This window comes from Alosa pseudoharengus, unplaced genomic scaffold (assembly GCF_046254945.1).
Source record: "Alosa pseudoharengus isolate Yale_2024_CS ecotype anadromous, Long Island Sound unplaced genomic scaffold, YU_APseudo_1.1 YU_APseudo_1.1_scf_4, whole genome shotgun sequence".
In the NCBI taxonomy this organism is placed as follows: domain Eukaryota; kingdom Metazoa; phylum Chordata; class Actinopteri; order Clupeiformes; family Clupeidae; genus Alosa; species Alosa pseudoharengus.
In genome coordinates this window covers 39,475,113-39,498,966 of record NW_027468774.1, presented here as the reverse complement: position 1 = coordinate 39,498,966, position 23,854 = coordinate 39,475,113, and the positions used below count along the sequence as shown (strand labels likewise).

The following is a 23,854-nucleotide window of genomic DNA, read 5'->3' as shown; positions in this document are numbered from 1 at the left end:
TTCATGTGTTGTTGAATTGTGTAAAATGAATAAAATTTCAAATCTTGTTAAAAAAAACCCACACACATCATTAACAATTTCAAAATGTAATTATATTATTTTGTACACCCTTTTATACACGTTTAAAAACCCATAACCCTTGAGTTAAATATCATCATTTAGACATGCTGGACAGCCAACCGAGTTTAAAAAGGGAGGAGCTAGACTGTTCCTCCTCCTGATTGGCTAACTGTCTGAACAGGTTGCCAGGGCGGAAGCTGTCTTGGGGTGCAGGAGTTGAAGCTGGTGTTGCCTGTTGGGATAAAAACAAGTAAAAGCAAATCAACATTTTGTGGCGTTTCTTGAGGCCATAGGGCTGTAGTGCTTGCAACACTCTAATATAAACATTCTGATATCAGAAACAGTCACCATAAAGCACATGCAAAAGGTTTAGGAAATAGGTCTGCTTTACCAGACAATAACAACACCTCAACCGTTATAACAGTGGGGAAGCAGTCTTAAAGCTGCTGCAAGCGGCCCCCCCATGTTCTGATTATAATAAACAAATAATTTGGAAGTAGGTAAGTAAATAAATAAAGTTTCTGGACCTGTCACCATAAAGCAATTTTAGAGGAACAGCAAAACAAATATTTTGGTGCATTCTATTCACCTTCATTCATTGGCCATCCTATCTTTGCTTACAGCAGCTTTAACATGTTTTCTTTGATATGTTAGAAAACTGCACAGCATGTTAACAAGTTCCTTTTCCTCAACTTACCTTACCTTGGTGAAAGCCTGATAGAGGATATGGTCCACAACATAAAATAAACCCCTCCACATGATAAATGATGATTAATCAATTTATAAAAGATAAAAATATGAATCTTTCATAAAAGTATTAATCTTTTTAAATGAATCGTATACTGCAGACACCCAGTACCCAAAACCAGTAAATAAAGCAATAACTGATTTAAAGGCCCAGAACACAATAGCCTTTTCTTTCTTTAGCATGGCTTCTATGCTTTTTAGTGGCAGCCCAAAGCAGTCAATGCACCTGCACTCAATGACTGCTGTCAGGTGTCAAGGTTTAGCGAAAGGCACAGCAAGCACCACACTGCACACACACACACACACACACACACTCACACACTCAGTCACCTAGTACAGAGGAATCCAGAGGCTCACATCTCAGGCATCTCTGTTCTCAAAACCACTGGGTGTATAGAGAGTAAGACATGACCGATGTGCACTTGCATGACGTATCTCAAAGCAAAAATAAACTCTCTCTTCAGTCACTTAAAGCTTGTTTACAGCACAGATACAGTACATCATGTAATCTCTTCTGAGGGTTACAAAGACTTTAGCAAAACTTTGTTTTTCTGTCTCTCTCTCACACAAACACACACATACACAGTTATGTGACTGACCAGTGGCCTGGTGATGTCCGAGCCCCGTGTGGCAGACTTGGCTTTGCGAGAGTTGGTCATACTGAGTGGCAACAACCCAAACCTGAGCAAAAGAAAACAACAACACTTTAATTTAACAAACAAAGACTTTGAGTCACATTTAAAAAAACAAAGACCTTGAGTTTCATTTAAAAACAAAGACCTTGAGTTTCATTTAAAAGCAAAGACCTTGAGTTTCATTTAAAAGCAAAGACCTTGAGTTTCATTTAAAAACAAAGACCTTGAGTTTCATTTAACACCAAGTGTACTGTGCCATTATGGAGCAATACAATATCTGTGCACATGGTATCAAGGTGACTACACATTTATCAATGAGAAACATTCTTACAGTCAAAGCTGGACACTTCTCTTTTCTAAAGAAATGCACTCTTCTCACAAATTACACAATCACAATCACAATCACACACACACACACACACACCGGATCTGGCTGCTGGCTAGCGGCAGGATGTTGTAAGGTTCCTGGGTGTTCACGGTGTTGCCACGGGAACTGAACTGCTTCTCTGTGCCAGCCAGCAGGCCTAAGAGCACCTAAGGAAAAGAACACATCACATGGGCCGTGAGTTGCCCCTGCTCAGGAGCAAAGCCTTCACTTACACATGCACAGATGACTCAGCATAGGGAGAGAAAGGTTGAAGCTTTCAGCTTCTGAAGCATATTGATACAATTATGAAGTGTTTCGTTTCTTTCAAAAGTTCTGTAAGGAAGAGTACACATGAACTGTACTAAAAGGTTTAAGTGTATAGCATCTCTTAAAGCACAGGTGTGTGTGTGTGTGTGTGTGTGTGTGTGTGTGTGTGTGTGTGTGTGTATAGGTTACGGATGGTCCATTACGAGTGTGTATTGATTTGTCAGGTGCTTACTGAAGTTCTCTGAGATACACGGTTGAGGTTGCTGTTCAGGTGAGGAGTGAAGACGTCAAGGTCAAACGGATCAATGTGGCCCTCCAGGGAATCACACACATCCTGGACCCTGTACAAACGCATGTAGAAAACTTGTTTAACACACACACAAACACTGTATTATAAGAACATTCAGAGAGCGTCATTGAGTGTGTGTGGGCGCGTGACGTCACGTGTCGCTTGTGCACCTAGGATCCTGCTGGCTCCGGGAGCTCCTGCCCTCCTCCAGACGAGCCCCAAGTGTTGCGCTGAGGTACCGCACGTCAAACAGCAGCTGCAGCGCTCGGTTCTGGGTCATGAGGAACGCCACATCCTGGAGGAGACAAAAAGGTGATGGAGAAGACAGAGAGGAAGATAGAAAGAAAAAAGAAGGGATTGAGAAGGGAGATAATAGGCATAACAAAAGGAGAAAGAGTAGGAGAAAGAGGGAGATCAAAATAAAGAGAGGGACAGGGAGAGGAAACAGAGATGAATGTCAAGAATCTCAAGAAGCTTAAATATCCAGCAGACCAGAGGCAAGAACAGGTTTCAGAAATGAACCCACAACTACTCAGGGGACATGCACGCCGTAAAACACTAGCTCATGCCTACTACCCTCAAAAAGTGTGAGTATGAATGATATGGTGATATGGTGAGGTAATTCCTCATATATCTGATTAGATATGTATTCATGCAGTCACATGTTGGGTTGGGAATGGTGTGCAACTAATACTCTTTGGCTGCTGACACTGTTGTAAAATACTGAGCTGAAATCCATTCCAAATTATTTGAAAAGCAATAGACATGATAAATCCTGCTACACGCGCTCACACACACACGCACACACACCTTGCCCTTGCAGTTGTGGGTGAGCGTCTCGTATTGGCCCAGGAGCTGCTCCAGACAGCCCTTCAGCAGCTCCACTAGCGTGACCTTTGGGAGAGCGTGACCTCCGACCCGGTTGACCTCCAGGCACAGGTGGAAGAGGAGAGACTGCACATACCAGGAGGGCTGACAGAACAGGAACAACAACAAAATAAACAATTACAAATCTCATTTCACTGCATTCAGTCTCATTCGCCTAAACATATTATGGGTGTAACTCAGTAAATACATTATGGAACTGGGATAATTAAAGGTGCTCTAAGCGATGTTGGGTAACGTCACTTCTGTTGACTTTCAAACAAAACAGAGAGCTAGCTCGCTACTTCCTCCCCCTCCCTCCCGTGCTGCTCCCGTGCAATTGAAACTCTCCTAAACGTGCATCTCGTCTGTGATTTGCTGGAACAGTTTATGTTTTTATGGGCTATGTTTGCCCAGGTTGTTTTTGTTGCCGTTTTTTGAGCATGGGCTGTCCACAGAGATCGCGTTCCTTGGAAGCAACCCTTGGTTATGACTCCATGGGAAAACACATGCAGAGCTGGCAATGGCAAATATTGTGACTGCGATTGTGTATACTGTGACTATGGTGATTCTCTGAGTAAATGCAAGCGACATCCACTCAGCTGTTCCACTCACCTGAGCCGGGAGGCGGATCTTGGACACGACGCTGCTTCCGGACTCTGCCTCCTCTTGGATCTCTAACTCCTCCCAGTTGGTAGAGGTGCCCAGGATGGCTCCGGCGGAGTCGCTGTGCAGCGCGGCCGAGAAGCGCTCCACCACCGTCTGAGCGAGAGAGGAGAGGAGCGGGTGAATGCACCACAGGGTGAACCACAGAGCACAGAGTTGCACAAGTGCACTAGTTACTGCAGCCTCCTCTCACAAACTGCTGCAGCTTAAACTGTATGATATGCTGATTAAAACATGAAGACTGGGGAATACATGGGCACATAGGACTAACTGAGAGAAATACTGGACTACTGGAAAAATACTATGGACCATAAATGTGAATGGTGGGCAAAGAGCAAGTCTAACTAAAGCGAATTTGATAACCAGGCAAAGTCGATTTGCTTATTTAACTGCTTGGGCAAAGTCGATTTGCTAATTGAACTACGTGGGCAAAGACATTAAAAGCAAACACTGATGAGTCAGCATGGTGTTCCCACATGCCACATAAGGGTGTCACGATTTCGATTTTATTTCGAAATCGATCGAAATTACATCTCAATCTCGAACTTCGAATTTAAAAGTAGAATCGACGATGCAGCCACACCCCCAATGTCACGTCCAGCATGTATGCCAAGATGCACAAACACACATGCACGTGCTGAACTGCAGCGTCAACACTCCTCTAATTTTAGGCTGCAGCCAGTTAATATATAGGCCTACACATCAACCTACCGAAATCAAAGCCCCTCTTGCTACTTTGAAATCACCGGTGTGGAAGTATTCGTTCATTCACGTCAATTAAAACTAACTTAGCCTACTCAACTTAGCAAGTGAAAGATGGACTGTAAAAGTCTTAAAATGCACATTTATAAGTACATATTCCATGAACACTAACCTTGGGTCTCTTCGGAGTGTGCTGAAACAATCAAATTAACATTCTGTGTTGTTTCATTTTACTATGTTCACGTCTCTGTTTTAGCCTAAAGTTAGTTATATTTACATTACAACCTCGCGGTTGGAACGGTTTCAAAATAAAAGCCCCCCGAAAAAGAAAAGGCCAAAAAGAGTAAATAACATATAAGGAATGCATTAATAGTAATATTTAAAAAAGATCGAAAATCGAATCGAATCGTGACTTTAAAATCGAAAATTACATCGAATCGAGGATTTGGAGAATCGTGACACCCCTAATGCCACATGTGCAAAAGAACTTTGCTTGTTGATATATTGCATATGTATGTTGAAACCAGGGCTCGACGTTAACTTTTAAAAGTGGTTAAAAGTGGTTGCCAGCTTGGCAATCAGGCAAGAGGTTGCCACTTGTAACAATGTGGTAGCCAAGGGCAACCGGGCAACCATTAATGTCGAGCCCTGGTTGAAACAGATTTAAAACCTGTCACCAATATGTTGGAACAGAGATATCTCTCAATCTATGTAATTGCGGTAGAGGGCAAGAGAGGTGTCACTTGAGAGTAATGAAAAAGCCATGAGCACATTTACCTTTTATGGCAATATGTGTCATGTAAAACATTGTGTAACATGATTCCAATTAAACTCAAAGCAAAGGGATTTTACTAATTTCATCAAACACTGAAAGTACCGTGAGCTAAACATTAACCGTCTGAGGTTGTAAAGTGTTTAATAAGATTGCACTGAACCTTCTTCAACTGTTTTTTTTACAACTGGAGGCCTTATTCCCTTTGGTTCACTGTGTTCCTGTTCAAAGCCTGCACCCGACTCCTAGTTATTTACCTTTGAGAGTGCTGCACTCCAGATGCGGTACGCCTCCATGCAACAGTTGAGAAGCTCCTCTTTCAGCCCTGCCCACTTGGCCTGCGCAGGACTGACCTCTACCGCCTTGGCGCCGCCCCCTTTGCCAAGCTTCCTGCCCTGTCGGGGCGTGCCTCTTCCCGGCACCTCCACCACCCCTTGTTGCTTTCCCAGAATGCACTGCCGCAGGCTCGGGCACAGCTCGGCCATGGACTGACACAGGCGTGCCATGAAGAGAACCGAGCCCAGGCGGTGCAGGCGGGAACCGGTGCACCTGTCCTGGGCGGAGGCCAGCTCCGAGCGCACGCTGGCCAGAACGTCCCGCACGCACGACAGGCAGTGCTCTCTCAGCGTTTCCTCAACGGCCCCAGCGTCACGGAAACGGTTGAACGCCGACGAGGAGGACGAGGTTGAAGTGTTTGGCGGGACAGAGGTGTTAGAGGAAGATGGGGCGGCGGCGTCCTTGCCGTTCTTTTCTGCGGGCAGGTAGTGCAGTAGGTCGTCCAGCTGGGCCTTGAGCTTGGCGTCGAGCGCGGAGCAGAAGTTCTGCACGCAGGGCGTCAGCGCCTGGGTCTTCATGGACAGGCCACTCTTGGCCTGCTGCTGCTGGGCGCGCTGAGCCACGCTCACCCAGGCCGTGTCGCTCTGCAGGTCTCCCGCCGACTCCGACCACAGGAAGGCGGCCACGTCACTCTCGAAATGGGCCCCCCGGCCGAAGCCCCCGCCGGATAAGGAAGAGGAGGAGGACAGCGATGAGGACAGAGATGACGACGAAGGTTGGGTCTCCAGGTCATGCAGGGCAGAGGTTAACAGCTGCTTACAGCTACTGGAGATACTCTCAGTTCCCTCACGGGTGATAGCCTGAGAGACAGAGAGAGTGAGTGAGTGAGTAAGTGAGAGAGAGAGAAAGAAAGAGTGAGAGACAGTAGAGAGGGATAGATAGATAGAGGGCAGAGGGATAGATAGATGGAGGAGAGAGAAAAGGTGGGGGAAGAGGAAGAGAGATGGAGAGCGGGAGAGAGAGAAATAGAGAAAAGGGAGAGGGAGAAAAGGAGAATGAAGGAGTAAGAAGCATTGTGTCATAAAATACTTTATACTGTTCATACTGCACATACACTTAGTTTTACTACTCATAATTTACTTATAATGTTACTGTTACTACACTGCACATATCTGTACATACTGAACATATCTGTCTATACGGTTCATACTGAATATCCATATTCATTCTGTTTTTATAATGTTACTCTTAATACACTGCATATATCTATATTATTTTAACTACTCTTGTAATGTTGTTCATACATTGTTCATACTGCATATCCATATCTATTCTGCTCTTATAAGGCTGCTAATAAATTGCACATATTTATATTCAATTTGTATTACTGTAAACCATAACACTTTCTTATAAATGTATACAGGTGGGTCTCAAAAATGAGAATATCGTATAAAAATGTTACTTCCTAATTTAGTTCAAAAAGTGGATCTTTCATATATTTTAGAATAATTAGATATAGAGTGAAATGTGTCAAGCCATTTTTGTTGTAATCTTGATGATTGCGGCTTACAGGTCATGAAAACCAAAAATTAGTATCAAAAAAATATTAGAATAAGGAGGTTATAATACAGAAATGTCGATCTTTTGAAAAGAAATGAACTAATCTGACTAATTTGACTAATCTAAAATAGTTAATTTATACACTCAATACTTGTTCTGGCTGCTTTTGCACAAATTACTGCATCAATGTGGCGTAGTATGGAGGCAATCAGCCTGTAGCAATGTTGAGGTGTTATGGAAGCCCAGGTTGCTTTGATAGAGACCTTAAGGTCATCTGTATTGTTGGGTCTGGTGTCTCATTTTTCTCTTGACAAATAAACCATAGATTCTCTATGGGGTTCAGGTCAGACGAGTTGTCTGGCCAATTAAAGCAACACCAAAGAACTTTTCCACTGTCACACACACGCTATTTGTTTATCCAGCACCGGCTTTGCAAATAACGATGTCCACAGACAAGGTAGAATATGTTGGATGATTTTATGAAATTACGATGTATTGCGACATCAGATGCAAATCAAATTTTCGAAAGTTTCTTATGTCTCATTCCAGCGGACTACAGATCCGCTACCCGATCTGGCAAACTTATATAGTGCAGTTATTGCCGATAGAGGGCCGCGAAGCGAATGCATTAGTGCCGTTCACCCTGTTACGAGTTGATGAACCACTGAAACGATTCTTATAAGGTACATAAAACTCTTTGGTGTTGCTTTAAGTACTGTAATGCTATGGTAAGCAAACCAGTTACTAGCAGTTTTGGCACTGTGGGCAGGTGCCGAGTCCTGCTGGAAAAGGAAATCAGCAGATAGAAGCATGAGGTGCACTAAAATCTCCTGGTAGAAGGCTGCATTAACTCTGGACTTGATAAAACACAGTGGACCAACATCAGCAAATGACATGGCACCCTAAATCATTACTGACTGTGGAAACATCAAACTGGACTTGGATTCTGTGCCTCTCCACTCTTCCTCCAGACGCTTAGGACATTGATTAGACCCTGATATCCAAATGAAATGCAAATTCTGTTTTTATGTGAAAAGAGGAGTTTGGACCACTGAGCAACGTTCCAGTTCTGTCTCTTCTTAGCCCAGGTAAGACGCTCTGACCTGGTCTCTGATTCAGGAGTGGCCTAACACTAGGAATATGCCACTTGTAGCCCATTTCCTGGACACGTCTGTGCATGGTGGCTCTTGATGCAGACTCCAGCCTCAGTTCACTCCTTGTGAAGTTCCCCCAAGTTTTTGAATCGACATTGCTTGACACTCTTGTCATCCTTGTTGCTTGCACACCTTTTCCTACCACACTTTTCCATTCAAGTCAACTTCCCATGAATATGCTTTCATACAGCACTTTGTGAACCTTCTGTGGCTTACCCCTTGTGGAGGATGTCAATGAGTGCCTTCTGGACAACTATCAAGTCTGCAGTCTTTCCTATGATTGTGGTTGTGTTTATAGAACCAGACTAAGAGTTCAAAGGCTCAGGAAACTGACATTTCTGTATTATAACCTCTTTATGCTAATATTTTGAGATACTAATTTCTGTTTTTCATGACCTGTAAACCGTAATCATCAAGATTACAACAACAAAAACTAGATTAGGGGAGGGGGGGGGGGGGGGATGAACTTTCCTACAATATTCTAATTGTTTGAGACCCACCTGTACTACTGTCCACACTGCACTATATGTCTTATACACAGTATAGACAGGTGGTGCAGTATAAACAGTATATCACATTTTTCTGCTTTTTTGCACTTCTGGTTAGTCGCAAACTGCATTTCGTTGTCTCTGTACTTGTACTCTGTAAAATGACAATAATCTAATCTAATCTAATTATGGCAATGTATGAAACCATCTTTAACTTGATCTAAGATTGTGAACCTGAACACATCTGGTTTCATAACCTTTCATCTGGGGAACGGCCCTTTAAATAGCACGAAGATGAAAGTGTGAGAAAGGCATAGCGTGCGGAGAAGAAGAACAGTAAACGATGATGACGCAAATTCATACGCGCTGAGAACTCGGTCAGGGTGCAAGAGCTCTATGTGAAGCAAGCACTCCCTAAACCACCTGGCAAATCACAGCACATGCATCATGCACAGCTTGCACTAAAATGCAGATCACCACATAGGCTTGTTTCTGTTGCGTCAGGCTTTCTTTGGTCCAAGTTAGTAAATTGTTTAGATTGAGACTACATGAAGGCATTATTATCAATGCTGTTGTTTGATGCATTAATGAAACTGATGGAGTAATTAATGGAATTAATATTTGAATTATTATTATTATTGGAACTTAGTTATTTCCATTGAAATTTTAGCCTAGCTTTCCCCTAACCTTTTATCTTTTCATCACCATTTTAATCATATTATTCTTGCTTTATTTGTTTTCTGTTTTATTTTACGTTACTTTTACCTTTACCTTTTAATCTTATTTAATTGCTCTTTTTATTTGTCTTAAGTGCCTTATTTTATCTGATGCTATTGTTGTTACAACCTAAATGTCATTGGATGCCTTGGAATTCTCAAGCTATTCTGACAGGTCTGTCAATGTCATACTTTTGTCAAGCATTTCTGATGTTTGTTAAGCACCTACACACCATGCACAACAGGTGCTATATAAATTGATATATTAAATAAAATGATACTAAATAATCAACATTCTAAAACTCCGAAACATTCAACAAATATCAGCCCAATCTAAGTATAGTATTCCTACATACATAAAAGGAGGCAAACCTGTCAAACTGTTTCTGCTGTTATTTTCACAAGGACCCATGGTGTTTGTCAAGAGGGTTGTGCAGCAGACGTGAGGGGATATTTTATATCCGTGGTTCAATGACAACCCTGGGTAAGTTAAGTCATCGTCTGTGACAAACCTCCAAAAAGAGAATATCATTGTTTTGCTGGGTGAATGAACCCCATTTGCCCTTTCCTCTGGGTTAACCCAGGTTTGTCACTAAATAGTAGATATACTTCTACATACTTAAAATACCTCCTTGGACTGCAGCAGTGCTGCGTTCACTCACAGCTCAACTTGTGTGTTGGGTGGTGCTGTTTTATGTGACTTGTTTTATGTGACTTGCGTCAACAGCAAACATGATCTGTTGACTTACCGCATAGGGGTGTTGCCTAAAGCCTCATGACTGTAATATATTGTGTATTTCATTAAACACTGTTGTTTGTTTTAATTTTTTCCTATGGTGTCAAGAGTTCACCACAAACAGACAACTTGTAAGGCTGGGTGAGAAAATGTCATGTGTCCTAGTCTACACACTTTTTACTGGTGTGCTCTGACCCCTGGTTGTAAGTGTGATACTATAACTTTGAGTATGAGCATGGACCCCCAGTATACAATCCTCTTTAAGTGGGTTTTTCATTTCATTTACATTTCTGCAAGGCTTCGACACTGTAGAGAGGTCAAATCTACCACACCAAAATTATGATTTAACAAATCAATCGTCACCACCTCTTGCTGCCAACTTCGGCAAGTGGTGTTTTAACAATTAAAATCAGATCATACAGAGGTGTGGAGAACTTATCTTTTAGGAATAATTAGCATCCATCAGTAATATAAGATCTGTTTCTGACTTTTAGATAAAGGCCTCGGAAGTCTGCGTTCTGCTGGTGTTGGGCAAATAATAAGTTCTGTCATGTTGTGTTTACATACTGTATGTACATGTGCCAATAAACTACATGTGCAAATAAACTATGTTATGATATACTATGTTATACTATGCTGCGCTATGCTATGCTATAATATGCTATGTTCCACTGTTATACTATGGTATGTTATACTATGCTGCGCTATGCTATGATATGCTATGTTGCGCAATACTATACTATGATATGCTATGCAGTGCTATGCTATGACATGCTATGTTAGTAAGTATATCTACTTGTTTGATCCCGTGAGGGAAATTTGGTCTCTGCATCCGTGAATTAGTGAAACACACTAATCCATGAATTAGTGAAACACACACATCCATGAATTAGTGAAACACACACAGCACACAGTGAACACACAGTGAGGTGAAGCACACACTAATCCCGACGCAGTGAGCTGCCTGCTATAGCAGCACTCGGGGAGCAGTGAGGGGTTAGGTGCCTTGCTCAAGGGCACTTCAGCCGTTCCTACTGGTCGGGGTTCGAACCGGCAACCCTCCGGTTACAAGTCCCGAGCCCTAACCAGTAGGCCACGGCTGCAGTAGGCCACGTGCTATGCTATACTATGCTATTCCATCCTTTACCTGCAGGCGCTGAAGGAAGAGCTGCTGCAGCAGGTCGTCCCAGAGGGAGAGGGGCTTGTCCAGGAGGCCCTGGCACACGGTGGCCCAGTGCTGGCTGATGGACTCGCTGGACAGCAGGTCCCACACGCCATCCCGGATGGACGCCAGGCCCTTGAGGCTCCGTACGAACACCAGCAAGCTGCTCACACCGCTGCGGATGTCCTCCTTACACCTGCCCGGGGGAGGACAGAGGGACCTGTTTTACCATAACTCAGCGGGGATGCAGGAGGAGAATAGTAGTCTTCTTGTAGGAAGTGCCCCCCCCCCCCCCCCCCCCCCACACACACACACACACACACACACATTCTCACTTGTGCGGTGTTCTATAAATAGAAACCTGAGTCTTTCATGTGTGAATGCCATCCTGTCTAGACATCTGGTCAACACAGTTTTTGGCACACAGTTGACCCTTTTGTAGGATGATGATTCAACAGCAGATCTTGTGACAAACATTTCGTGACATATACTCATATGACATAACTTACTATGCTCATACACAGGCTAGAAACTCTTTAGTTTTTACATGTTTCTACTGCTGACTTCAAAACATGTAACGGTAAAAACTTTTTCTACCCTTTTCTACCCTGCGTATAAGAACATCAAGTATTAAGTTTAAAAACATTAGTGTAAATGAATTTGTTTGAATTAGTATGCTACACAGGGTTCAAAGCAGATGTGCCTTTGCATGGTAGTGATAGCTGGCCACTTACGTGTCGATCCACTGCTGCAGGGTGTCGCGCAGCTGTTCACTCTGGATAGGCTGGGCCAGGGTGCGTAGGGTGGGCTGGAAGTCTGTCACAGATGGGGGCAGGTACTTAAACCAGCTGCCCGCGCTCATGTCCTCATGGAGGACCTTCTTGCCTTTAGCTAGAAGAAGAACAATCACCATCTTAAACCATTCAGCCATTTGTACTCAGCCATGAAGTGTCAGTAATATTAATGGTAATGGTATTACTGAGTGAGAAATCATTATCTCAACTGTAGATATTGATGGCATGTTCTAAGCAGTATTTTCATTTAAAGCAGCACTAAAGAAGATTTGCTCTCAGGGTCCCCCTACAGTTGAGAAGTGCTATCATAAATAAAACTAAATATGCGCCGGAAAGTATTCAGACCCTTTAAAGTTTTCCACATTTTGTTATATTTGAGACTCATCTTGAAATGGATCCAATTCGGTTTTTTTTCTCATCTCTGAGAAAAAATTAACTGAATTAATTTTAAGATGAGCCTGAAACATAACAAAATGTGGAAAACTTGAAAGGGTCTGAATACTTTCCGGTTGCACTGTAACTCCGATACAATATAGAGGGGAATGCACCAACAGCAGTCTGTAGAAAGAGATCTCAGAATTCCTGTAGCGATGGGGGGCAGTGTTCCTACCAGAACATAGAAAGTTGCTAGGTCGGTAATTGTTTATAGGGGGCCGCTCAGACAATGGCAGAAGTTATGAGGTTATATGCCATCAAAATTATTTTGGAAACGTTATGTTAAGGTTAAAAAAGCTCTATTAAAGGGTGCCTTTAATACAGTATTGTCTCATTATACATGCTGGAAAAAAATAGAGAGAATGGCCTAAATCTTGACCCTAGAGAGTAAATAAACCCACAGCCTGACCAATATCAACAGTAATCTTTGTGATCCTTATCCTTTGTTTTTGTCTGAGAAGGATTGAGCTTCAGCCTACCGGCAGACGTGCTGGAGGTGACGTTCTCCAGGGTGGCGAAGAGCAGACCGGAGCCCAGGCCCGTCTCTGCCAGTCTCCCCTCCGGGGGCATGTAGAACACGGCGTACGCCTGGTACAGCGTGGTGACCAGCAGCTCCACCAGAGAGCACACCTGGGCCTTGATGCCAGCACCTGAGGTTGAATAAAACAGAGGACCAATTCAGCCACAGACCCATAAAAAAGAACAAAAAAAAAACCTTTGCCAAGTCTTTGGTTGCAATCTCATCTCAAAGGACATGTTGTTGCAAACAGTTCTTACACTGTGCTCTTATGCAGTTATGGCCACTAAGGCAATATTCAAAAACAAATGCATCACTTTTAATCTCCTTAGCTACAGTATACTTTGTGATTGAAATAAGATGACTCTGCAGACAAAAACTTCCCATCACATTCAAATGATCTCCATTCAGTAACTTAAAAAGCATCTGTTAAATTAATAAATGTTACTACAGACGGCATTAACATGAATTCCTCCCCCCACAAAAAAAAAACTAAATCGGCATGGATAAGCCAGGGCTCCAGTGCGCACCATGCTGAGGCTGGTTGAGCAGCTGCTGGATGGAGGCTTTGCGGGCCAGCAGGAAGTCCGCCAGCGCCTGGCGTGGGGAGCTGTCCTCCAGGAGCATGGTGGAGACCAGCGCCTCGGCGATGGCCTGGTCCGACACTGCGCGGCCACGCAGCAGAGACTTGCTGTCCAGCAGAATGGTGGACCTGTAATAAAAACATGGGATGAATGAACACGATTAATGAGTGACGAAGATACACAATTACAGACACAATAATAATGCTGCGGTTTTCTTTTCACATTTGTTTGTTATCAGTATTATCATGTATGTTGGGGACACAAAGTGCAGAGAGCCTTGGACTGGATTGTGCACTTCAGGAAAGTTTTGTCGTTTACTAGTTTAGATCTGGCAAACAAGCAATAAAACGTTGTTTGCTTCCTTATGTTCTTTAGTGAACAACTATTCTCACCAGACTCTCTAAGTGGAATTCAGGGCCTTGACATTCCAAGTACCATCTTGTACCAGTAAAACCTCAAAAGGGGTTGTTTCCAACTATTGTGACATAATGCCTAGTTTGGTTCAGTAACATTGAAGGGGAATATGCAATGAAAGATTCCCTCTATGAGCAATCCCATACCGGAAGTGTCCTGCCGCTGCCACCTGTCTCACCAGAATGGGGAAGCGTGTGAGCACTGGGCTGTAGTGTGGTCCTCCGCCCTCCAGGTGGAGCTGGCTGTGCAGGTGACAGCAGAGCAGGTAGAGCTGGGTAGCCTGCAGGTACTGGGAGGATTCCATGGCACTCCAGATCCGCTCTGGAATTTCCAAGAGCAGTTTGGTTTGTGCTGCCATGGTGTAGAATTTCTCCTGGGACTGCTTTTGGGTCTGGAAAAATGAACAAGACACAGAGGTTTCTGATCCATTCTGGGAACTGACATTTTGTCCAAGAATAAGTTACTCACAAGTGGAAATGACAGCAGCAGGAAAGGGCCAGTGTCTTTTAGCATCTGCACCCACTGCAACTGTTAATGGCTTTTTCTCTTTTGTTTACTGTGAATGACCGTACATTATGCAACATACATTCTCACAGGTAGGCTATTCCACAACACATTACAAGTTTCAAACTAAACCATTTACTGATGACACTGAAATCATAGGAATACATAGGATGGTCACTATGCTGAAATAGCCAGTGTCTGTGGCATGACCAAAGTAACATAATGAAACTAGAAGACAAGAGGTGTGTCCTTTTTGCATGACGATGCTCACTGTTATGGACTACATTTTAAATGTAGGTCTAAAAACAGGATGACTTAACGTTACCTCTTCTTTGCTGTTAATCTGAGGTGAGGTTTTCGTTTGTTTTAACTTGTTGCAATAACTGTACATGTTTTGGATAGATTTCACGACACTTTCGGAACACTGCCTCATCTCGCCAATGGTGTCAGCAGCATCTATGAGATCCCGGTAGCGCTCGCCGACCATCTGACGAAGTTCCTCCTTTTTTTGCTCTATTTCACCACGTACCCTGCGCTCTATCGCTCGAATCTCTTCGGTGTTATAACGTTCAAACAGGATCGTCGGGTCTTTGATTTCGGAGACCCGAAGAGACTGAGCTGGAACAACTGCCATCATACCAACACAAAACTGCCAACTAAACTACAACCCGGAAGCAAGGAAATTGCCCACGTAAACAAGGGGTCAGAGGTCATATGTTTCATATGAGAGAAAACGGGCTCGAGGCTGCGCCACCTATAGTATAGGGAGATGCAATGCACTAAAATAAAATAAAATGTTTATTATGATGCCATAGCCTGTACTTGTTTCTAGTTCATACATTAATAAAGAGGAAAACGTAATTTCCTTTTCAAGTTCACATACATTTGTACATAACTCTTAGTGCTGTCAGTAGCCACCTAATGCATTAGAAAAGTTTGGGAGTGCTCAAATTAAATTATGGGTAGGCCATTTAATTTGTGCACTTTCTACAATAGGCGATGATCATGGTTAAAAGTTAATTTCTTTCCCTTGGTTTATTATGTGAGCGACAATCTGCAATCCCCTTTATGACCTATGCAAAGTAGGTTACCGACAGCAGCCAGGTGTGGTTCTACCCGGAAAAAAAGGAAGGAGGAAGCAAACCAACGGCAGGTAAGCACTCTGTTATAATAACTTACGTTATTTGTGTTATAAGAACTATGGATAAATTAATGAATCCTGTTTAATTTCGTAGCCTAAATATTTCTTTGAATCGTTTTACACAATCCACTCGTAGGCTATTTGTTAAGTTGACACGATGTGTGGGGAGACATTGACCGTGACATTTCCATGGCAGTGATTGCGTATTCCAGCCCACTTCCTCTACAAAATAAGTTTTTCAACTCCCAACTGTAGCCTGTATATAGATGAGCCTATATAGAATGTTAGACACTTAAGTGATCCTCATACAATGAAATCAATAGCCAACAGTTTTCACATTAGGAGCAACAGGTGAGCTGATGTTGATACTACATTCACCCATTTATCTATTTTTGACCACTTAACCTCATTAATTATTCCTCCCTGACAGCTTCATTGACAGTACTACCATGACTCCAAGAGACCTCAAGTTCAATGATGTGGTCTCAAGACTTCAATCAAAAAATCTGTTTCAGTCTGACTGGGACATTGCCTCATTCGCAATGTTCTTTATCTTCATTGGTAAGAACCAGAACTAGCGCTGCATAATGCAGCATAATTCAGAACAACTTTAACATCTTTTAACATCTTCACAGCTTCCCTCCCCTGCCTTACAGCACCCCTGGTCAAGGTTATCTTAATGATCATATTTTGTTTCTTGTTGGTGTTGTTTTTGTCCAGGTATGATTCTGTTACTTGTTCTTCTGGTTCTCATCCGCTGTTGTTGTTGCTGCTGCTGTGATGATGAGAAGGTAAGTCACATTCTTTTGCAAATAAATTGAACAGATACAATTAGCCACATTAAATATTTAAAATATTTCTTTTGGTTTCAACTTTCTCAGCCCAGGAAACATAAAGTTGGGATAGATAATATGGCGATGGAACCATGATGATCATTCAACTGAACAGATCTTGCAACCCATGTTGCTACTAAACTAAGCACTTTTATACATTTAATAATCATTATTTTGCACTAAGTCAATATGTGCACAAATGTATTTTTAACTGTTGATCTCCAAAATGTCTCGCCTGTGTGCATTGCTGTCTGAAGTCCAGGCTGTTGCCAAGTCACCGGTGGAGATAAACAAATGTGACTGACTCCTTTGTTGGCCCCTTATAAGAAAACAAAACATCACTTCCTTTTAAATTGTGTTATTCATGCCAATTTCACCAACGTGCACATGTAAATATAATTATTTATAAAATAAATAAATAAAAGAATGAAGCAATGGCGAGTGTTGTCATTTTCTTTTTACCTTTTGATAACCTAAATGATAATCAATTTGATAGGTCTATGACTTGTGCCATTAGTTCTCACATTGTATCTAACTCTAATACACAACCACAGTCTCATCAGATCATAAAATATTAAATGTTAGATTGTGTCACACACAACTCCAGACAGGACTTCATTTTTTATTTTATTACGAGAGATTTCCCTCTTGCCATTGAGCCTGCAGAACATGGCAGAGAGATCTGAAGGTCGTTGTCGGATGTTGTATTATAGTTATGTCAATGAATATAATTGGATTCTGTGTATTCAGTATCATTGCTAACCCCAATTGTTGTGGATCAAATTAGCATTTATGAATTTGATTTCTCTGTACACCTTAAAACACAGTTAGTTGAGAATCAGGGAAATAATTCATAATTAAGGAGAAGGCGAATACACTGATTACTTGTAAATCCAGTTTGGTTGCTTCCTCTCTGCTTCTGTACAAAGAAAACTCACTCAAAATTGACTAATAGAAGTGATCAGATGACAATTACATAGTGTTTATCACATTTATTTATAGCACAGTATATTTTATGGTCCATGTATATTCATTTGAAAATAGTGTAAGACTTTCTTTGTTCCACATTGAAATTAAATTGAACATCAAGACAACCATGCAGAAAGTGCAAAATAAGTCAATACTGAAGGATAAATAAATAAATAAAAGCACAGGAAGTGCAGAAACAAACAAACATAAATTTAAGTGCTGCCCTCACCACTGGTTAGACACCTGAAGCCATTTTGATTTGTGCTATGTGAACATCCTTCTATTGTCATGGAATGATCTGAGTTAATCCTTATCCCTTCTGTATGAGTGTAAAAACATAGACACCATGCACCGTCTTTGGAATGATAGAATTGTACCAACAATGGCTACAAACTGAACAATGTGCAAAAAAAAAAAGCCTTTCTGAAGTGAAAGTGAATTTGTGTTCATTTCCAACCCTTTCTTGGTGGTATTACAGGAAACCTGGAGTGGTACGGAATGATACAAATGGCTTCTTACTTTAGTGTTCATTAACACAAGACTCTTGTTCAAAACAGGAAACAAACACATGATTCAGAAAAAACAAATCCAGCTGAAATGGAACAAATATTAAAATCTCAGAATTATATTAAGATTAAGATCCAGATTTACAGTTACGATCAGGACTTTGTACAATGTAATTACATACATAGCGTGACTATCAACATTTCTTTCATGAAGTGTCTTTCACTAAGGGTCCAAACCGTTACAACATGTGGCCCAAAATAAACAAAGCTAAGTAGTCCAGCACAAAGAGAGGGGGGAAATGCTACAGACACACATCACAAAAAAACTAAATGTTGGACCAATAAGGACCTCAAGTTACCCATATATGCCTCTGTATACACATTTACATATATTTCTATACTAACTGCACCATGGACAATGAGCTTTGCATGCTCCTTCATCAAAATATAGCTTATTGACCCTATTTGAATACCACATGGACAAACAATCACAGAGCTGCTTTCATACCTCCAATTACACCGGTAAACATCTGGGGAAATTTACAATGCACAATTACGAGAACCTGTAGTGATTTCAGCTCTTTGGAGGCTTGTGATTGGAGACGGTCTCGGTTTAGAATGGCCTATAGTTCCAGAAACTGGAGAACACGGATATCTGTGCGGGCCAAGAGAAAACAAGGCAAAACCAAGTACAAGGTTAATGATTCCCTAATGGGTATGTCTATGGTCAGTGTTAGCATTCTTTCATGTCCACAAGGTTAGTTATTCAACCTTGAGGTGATTGTCACAAGCAACATGTTCATAAACCTGTCCAATCCAGTCAAGCACAATTCTAAGATGACTTGCGTGTACTAAACCTTTACCATATACACTTCCCCATCCATAACCAATGAACAAAGATCTGGTGTTTTGCTGTCTAAAGTCATATTATCAGGGTATACTTTTTTTAGCTTGCTAATGACATTACTTGTTGCTTGATATATACACATACACTATGTAAACAAAATTATTGGGACGCCTGTCATTACATCTACAGGAACTTCAATGGCATCCCATTCTAAATGCACAGGCATTAATATAGAGCTGGTCCCCCCAGCCGTAACAGCTTCCTCTCTTTTGGGAAGGAATTTCACAAGATTTTAGAGTGCCTGCAATGTTTTACCCATATATTTAAGACTATTTCTGAAGTCATGCACTAGGAGACCTGGCTTGCAATCTCTCATCTAGTTCATCCCAAAGGTGTTCCTTTTATTACATTCTGCCTGTGGCGCAATACTTAACAGTGTGTTTAACAAAGCTTTGAACACAAAGATTTGTTTAGCATAACAAGAAAACGCACCTTATCCTTCAGCTGCTGGCACAGTTGCAGAGAGATGGTGAAGAAGACCAGCGTGTCGTTAAGCCATGGCACCACACACTCCACCTTGTGGACGTGACTGACCTCAAACTTAGTGTTGTTGTTCTCACTGACAAACCCAAGAAGAATAGGAGGGAGGAATCCGTATTTAAGCATTCAACATGAAAGGCAAACACTTCTTTTAAAAAAAAAAAAAAAAAAAAAAAAAAAGTTACAAGTGTTTTAAGACTTCATTAGAATCAGAATCAGGAACCCAACTGGAACCTAATTCCTTCTACGTGAGAACATACTTGGCGATGAAAATCCAATTCTGATTCATTACAGTAATACAATTATATAAGGCGCAGATGAGGCGCAGAGGAAAGATGGATTTATGCTGCAAATATCTACACAAATGAATACTTACAACATGGCTCCTGGGTTATGCAAGACAGAGCTCCCAGCTGGCTTAAAGTTCTGTAAGGAAAAATGGATATACATGTAGGGAATCAAGGCACAAGCCATATTTGTATTCCTGCCATTCACACTCTAAGGCCCCGAGTTTGGTGGCGATATGGGTAGCGGGAAGCATATAAGGTTACATTGCATTATCATGTCTGAATGCCTGAAGAGTTGACATTTTTTTCCAGTAAGGTTTATTATGCATGTAGGCGAGACCTCTCCGGTGAAGTGGAATTGAATAAACCTAGTGTTCAATTCTGATTTATCTATCTTTTATTAATTAACTTGGGCCTGACTTACTTTGTGCGTCTGACTTTGCTCTGGCCATAGTGTGCATTGGCTAAATTCGCCTTATTCACCTGGTGGCTAGAACAAGGCTACCGTGTGAATAAGGCGAACTCACACCCTAACACTCACACATTGACCTTCCTATCCTTCAAGTATCATTCATCCGGGTAGGAAAAGACGGCTCTACCTTGGTGGTGTTTGGCTGCAGCACGTGGAGCTGATACACGATCAAGCAGAGCTTGCTGAGGTTGATGTAGAAGTTCACCAGCACGTCGCCGGGCATGGGCGGCGAGAACATCTTCTGATGGGAGGTGACGAGAGGAAGAAACACAGGATGAGAAGATGAACGGTGACACGCTCAGGTTAAGCCTGACACATGCTCCCTTTTGTAACGAACACAGAGCCGTCCATTTTCAAACATTGGTCAATTTTCTCTGCCGCCGTGTGTTTTAAGAAAACATGCAAAAGACAGACAGAATAAACACAGACTACGGACAGAAGGTTCCATCCAAGTCTATATCCATATTGAGCGTCGAGGATAAATCAGCATTTATGAGAAGGTGCTAGCACAAAGCCCAGACAATGACCAACAAACTCCAACATTCTAAAGCTGCCAGTTTTTGCAAAGCCGCTTCAACCCTCACTGGTTGTTGGTTACAGTCCAACTGCCAGTCCCATGCGGCCCAGGCAGTAATTGAAGACTAACTTTAGAACATGTCAAGCTTGAACAACTTCAACAAATCACCAATAAACACAGACTGACAGCACACACTGACCCAATTGGGGCACTGTGCAAAAAAACCTTTACAGGGGCCTCACCTCAGTGGGTCCACTTACCATAAGTCCACTGGAGGCAAGCTCAGGAAGGGTCATGGTAGCTGGAGTGGTGAGACGGTTACGGGCCCTGGTGAGCTGCAGCATCACCGCATCCATTAGCTGCAGTGAAATAAAGCAAGACCCATCTGTTATGGCTCATTTACAGTCACCGACAGGTGTGCCTCTACACATGTTTATTTTCTTACTTTCAGCTGAGGAGTCAGTTTGCTAAGCAATATCACAATATGATGTGACAGGATAAGAAAAAAAGCAAAAATCTATCTGCTTTGGTGCAATGCCACAAAACAATATCTGATCTTTTCCAATGAATTGCTAGAGGCATCAACACAGAACCCCTTGGCCAAAAATCATTGTCATAATCAAGCCCTACTGCCAACATATACACGTCAGGCACTATGGTTATAATGATGGATGACGTTTATGTGCAGTTAGTGAGCCAGCATATGAACGACGTGCCATTAAACTTCACATCGGCAATAAGACAGCGGGCGAAAAGAAAAAGGACAAAACAGAACAAACTGGCTGTCTCATATTAAGACAGAATGTTTTTGACACAATTTATAGTTGCTTTAAGCATTGACTTCAGTGGCACTGACGGACCTTGTTCACTTCTGCCCCAGTTTTAAAATGGTAACTGTCGTCTCGGCTGTTGAGTAGCTGAAGAGCCTGGTTCACGTGGTTCCTGGCATCCTGGATCTGGACAGAGATGGAGAGTGGCACCGTCAAGTCACAGCCATCATTACAGAATAAAACAAAACAACACACTGACAGAATGACAGAATGACACTTCAGCTCATTAAAAGTGTTAAGATGTATAGTGAGTGACACTTAGGACGAGGATTTGAATCCATCACCAGCACAGTTAGTGATAAAGTGACGTTTCACTGCAGTCTCTGAATAGACGTCAACACAAAGAGAAATGACAGAGAGAGTTCATACCTGCTGCAGTTTCCACTGTTTGTCATCCCGGAATGCAAAATGCATGACTTGACTGCTTTTGGCCACTTTTATATTAATGTCCTACAACAAAAATAACTTAATTGTTAAGTAAAACACACATGGCTACACCACTCCCAAAAATCACTATCAAACAAGACAAAACAAAACAAAGAAAAGAGTTTAAACTCATGTGGAAACACAAGTAACTCTTTCAGTTTCTAAATGTGCTGTACAAATAAATGTGACTTCAAAAACAAGATGGCAAGGAGAAAAGCACTTACGGCCTGTGTTAATGCTTCGCCCTGCAAAGTCAACACTCCCTTCACCTGGTCCATGCTGCAAATAGCAGCAACATATCAGAGCAACTTTAGTCATGTGTCTCTGTCATGAGTCTGTGTCTAACGCTGAACCAAACTGGTGAACTGGTGTTCACAATGAAATGACAGTTATGATTTATTTAGATGTTAACAACTTTACCCAAATCTGAAAATTATTCAGATAATATAATGATGAGTAGTGGTGATAAAATAATAAGATTTCTAAAAGGCATGATTGGAATGTTTCAAATGTAAACGATTTTATCAGTTCTAAAATAAGATTTCACATGGCACTTACGTTGAGCTGCCAAGAATAAAATTCTCTTGTTTAAGTTGACCCTCAAATCCTGGTGTTGGCATTGAGAAACGCCTGGATGCTTCCTGTTGACACAACAAGCACTTTAGCCTCACAGAGCTGCGCAGGCAGAACTGAACATCTGCGTTTTTGTTTAGAAATTTTTGTAATATTACTTGCAGTAAATAAGTGTATGAACTGATGTACATTACATAAATTCTCAGAAAATGTAGCACAGCAGCAGACCTTTAAAATATCCTGCAGCTGTTTCAACACAGCATGCACTTCTTCTTTCAGCAGCCAGTTGAATTCATCTTCCTGAAGAAAAGAGGATTGCAAAATCTATTTATCACACCCATCATGTGATTTGCAGATACTCAACAGTGAACTGCATAAGATAAGGTGGATACACAATGAGACTTCTGCACTATTATGAGCGTATATTTATTGACGGGAGGTAAAAGCTGTAGGTCTTTGATCAGTGAAATCACAGTTAACTTCAAGAACAGCCAAATAGATTAACGTAGCCAGATTTTACGTACATGTTTGATTGCAACCACCACTGACCTGACTCATGCCTAACAAACTGTGGGGTCGTTAGCATCAAAGACTTCTAACAGGACACCACTCGAAGTGGTATATGTAATACCATTACATGTAAGTTAGCAATCATCCACAATGTTATCGTTAACTTAACCAATATACGCCAACCTACTCCTACACAGACTTGGTTGTGGTCACACAAACAACACTGCAGCTATTGTAAATAAAGATAATACAATCGTGAAGTCGGTGGTGTTCTAGACTATGTCAGCTGGTCTTAAATAGGCTAGCAAATGTTACCCTTTACTGACAATCATAAACAGTGACTAAAGTAATCTAAATCACACCAACAGAAGCTAGCTAATGTTATTTAGCATCACTGGCTAGACTGCCATCCTGACAGCTGAAGTAACGTTAGCTATTTAGCTAATGTTAACAGATTCCTTACCAACACAGTCCTCTCTGCTTGACTTGCAGCAGTCATCTTCAAAGTTTATACGTGACAAATAGTATTATTGGCTTCCTAAGCATTACCGACTGAAACGACAACAAGAATTGTCCTCTACGAGTAAACTAACGGTTTACATTAACTGCAGGAGGAATCATCGGTGTCACACATTTACAATTATCCTTCCCTCCGCCCCTTCGACAACTCACTTCCGCTATGAGACCCCACCCC

The 23,854-nt window shown here is 41.8% G+C and overlaps 3 protein-coding genes across 4 annotated transcripts; 1 reads left to right on the top strand and 2 right to left on the bottom strand.

Moving 5' to 3' along the window:
- Positions 1-70: 70 nt before the first annotated feature.
- cog1 (component of oligomeric golgi complex 1) lies at positions 71-15,406 on the bottom strand. 2 transcript variants are annotated; one of them, XM_076266256.1, is made up of 15 exons: positions 15,035-15,406; positions 14,352-14,596; positions 13,738-13,919; positions 13,170-13,340; positions 12,196-12,352; positions 11,447-11,657; positions 5,627-6,505; positions 3,845-3,991; positions 3,176-3,337; positions 2,536-2,660; positions 2,309-2,417; positions 1,867-1,976; positions 1,407-1,488; positions 1,138-1,192; positions 204-292 (listed from the first exon to the last, which is right to left on the bottom strand). In XM_076266256.1, exons 1-14 carry the CDS (start codon positions 15,344-15,346, stop codon positions 1,184-1,186), a joined length of 2,901 nt encoding a protein of 966 aa, XP_076122371.1. In that variant the 5' UTR covers positions 15,347-15,406; the 3' UTR covers positions 204-292; positions 1,138-1,183. The 2 variants fall into 2 exon arrangements, with proteins under 2 accessions (XP_076122370.1, XP_076122371.1); XM_076266255.1 differs by lacking the exon at positions 1,138-1,192 and having other exon boundaries at positions 71-292.
- Positions 15,407-15,792: 386 nt separating this feature from the next.
- Positions 15,793-17,118, top strand: smim22 (small integral membrane protein 22). Its single transcript, XM_076266257.1, has 4 exons — positions 15,793-15,862; positions 16,281-16,411; positions 16,571-16,641; positions 16,732-17,118. The coding sequence occupies exons 2-4, from the start codon at positions 16,300-16,302 to the stop codon at positions 16,777-16,779; spliced, it is 231 nt and encodes a 76-aa protein (XP_076122372.1). The 5' UTR covers positions 15,793-15,862; positions 16,281-16,299; the 3' UTR covers positions 16,780-17,118.
- A 542-nt stretch (positions 17,119-17,660) lies between these two features.
- rogdi (rogdi atypical leucine zipper) lies at positions 17,661-23,811 on the bottom strand. The gene is made up of 11 exons (XM_076266254.1): positions 23,624-23,811; positions 22,879-22,950; positions 22,636-22,718; positions 22,302-22,356; positions 22,021-22,101; positions 21,682-21,777; positions 21,082-21,180; positions 20,432-20,545; positions 19,922-19,971; positions 19,498-19,624; positions 17,661-18,813 (listed from the first exon to the last, which is right to left on the bottom strand). Exons 1-11 carry the CDS (start codon positions 23,657-23,659, stop codon positions 18,772-18,774), a joined length of 855 nt encoding a protein of 284 aa, XP_076122369.1. The 5' UTR covers positions 23,660-23,811; the 3' UTR covers positions 17,661-18,771.
- Between the last annotated feature and the right edge of the window lie 43 nt (positions 23,812-23,854).

Excerpts from the sequence above, each read along its gene's own strand:
- cog1 (XM_076266255.1), bottom strand. The coding sequence starts at position 15,346 with ATGATGGCAGTTGTTCCAGCTCAGTCTCTTCGGGTCTCCGAAATCAAA. Across the intron at positions 14,597-15,034 it reads AGATTAACAGCAAAGAAGAG|ACCCAAAAGCAGTCCCAGGA; the intron begins GTAACGTTAAGT and ends TCATTTTTCCAG. Across the intron at positions 3,992-5,626 it reads GGAGTGCAGCACTCTCAAAG|ACGGTGGTGGAGCGCTTCTC; the intron begins GTAAATAACTAG and ends TCTCTCGCTCAG.
- smim22 (XM_076266257.1), top strand. The coding sequence starts at position 16,300 with ATGACTCCAAGAGACCTCAAGTTCAATGATGTGGTCTCAAGACTTCAA. Across the intron at positions 16,412-16,570 it reads AATGTTCTTTATCTTCATTG|GTATGATTCTGTTACTTGTT; the intron begins GTAAGAACCAGA and ends GTTTTTGTCCAG. Across the intron at positions 16,642-16,731 it reads GCTGCTGTGATGATGAGAAG|CCCAGGAAACATAAAGTTGG; the intron begins GTAAGTCACATT and ends CAACTTTCTCAG.
- rogdi (XM_076266254.1), bottom strand. The coding sequence starts at position 23,659 with ATGACTGCTGCAAGTCAAGCAGAGAGGACTGTGTTG. Across the intron at positions 22,951-23,623 it reads AAGCAGAGAGGACTGTGTTG|GAAGATGAATTCAACTGGCT; the intron begins GTAAGGAATCTG and ends TCTTTTCTTCAG. Across the intron at positions 22,719-22,878 it reads AGCTGCAGGATATTTTAAAG|GAAGCATCCAGGCGTTTCTC; the intron begins GTCTGCTGCTGT and ends TTGTGTCAACAG.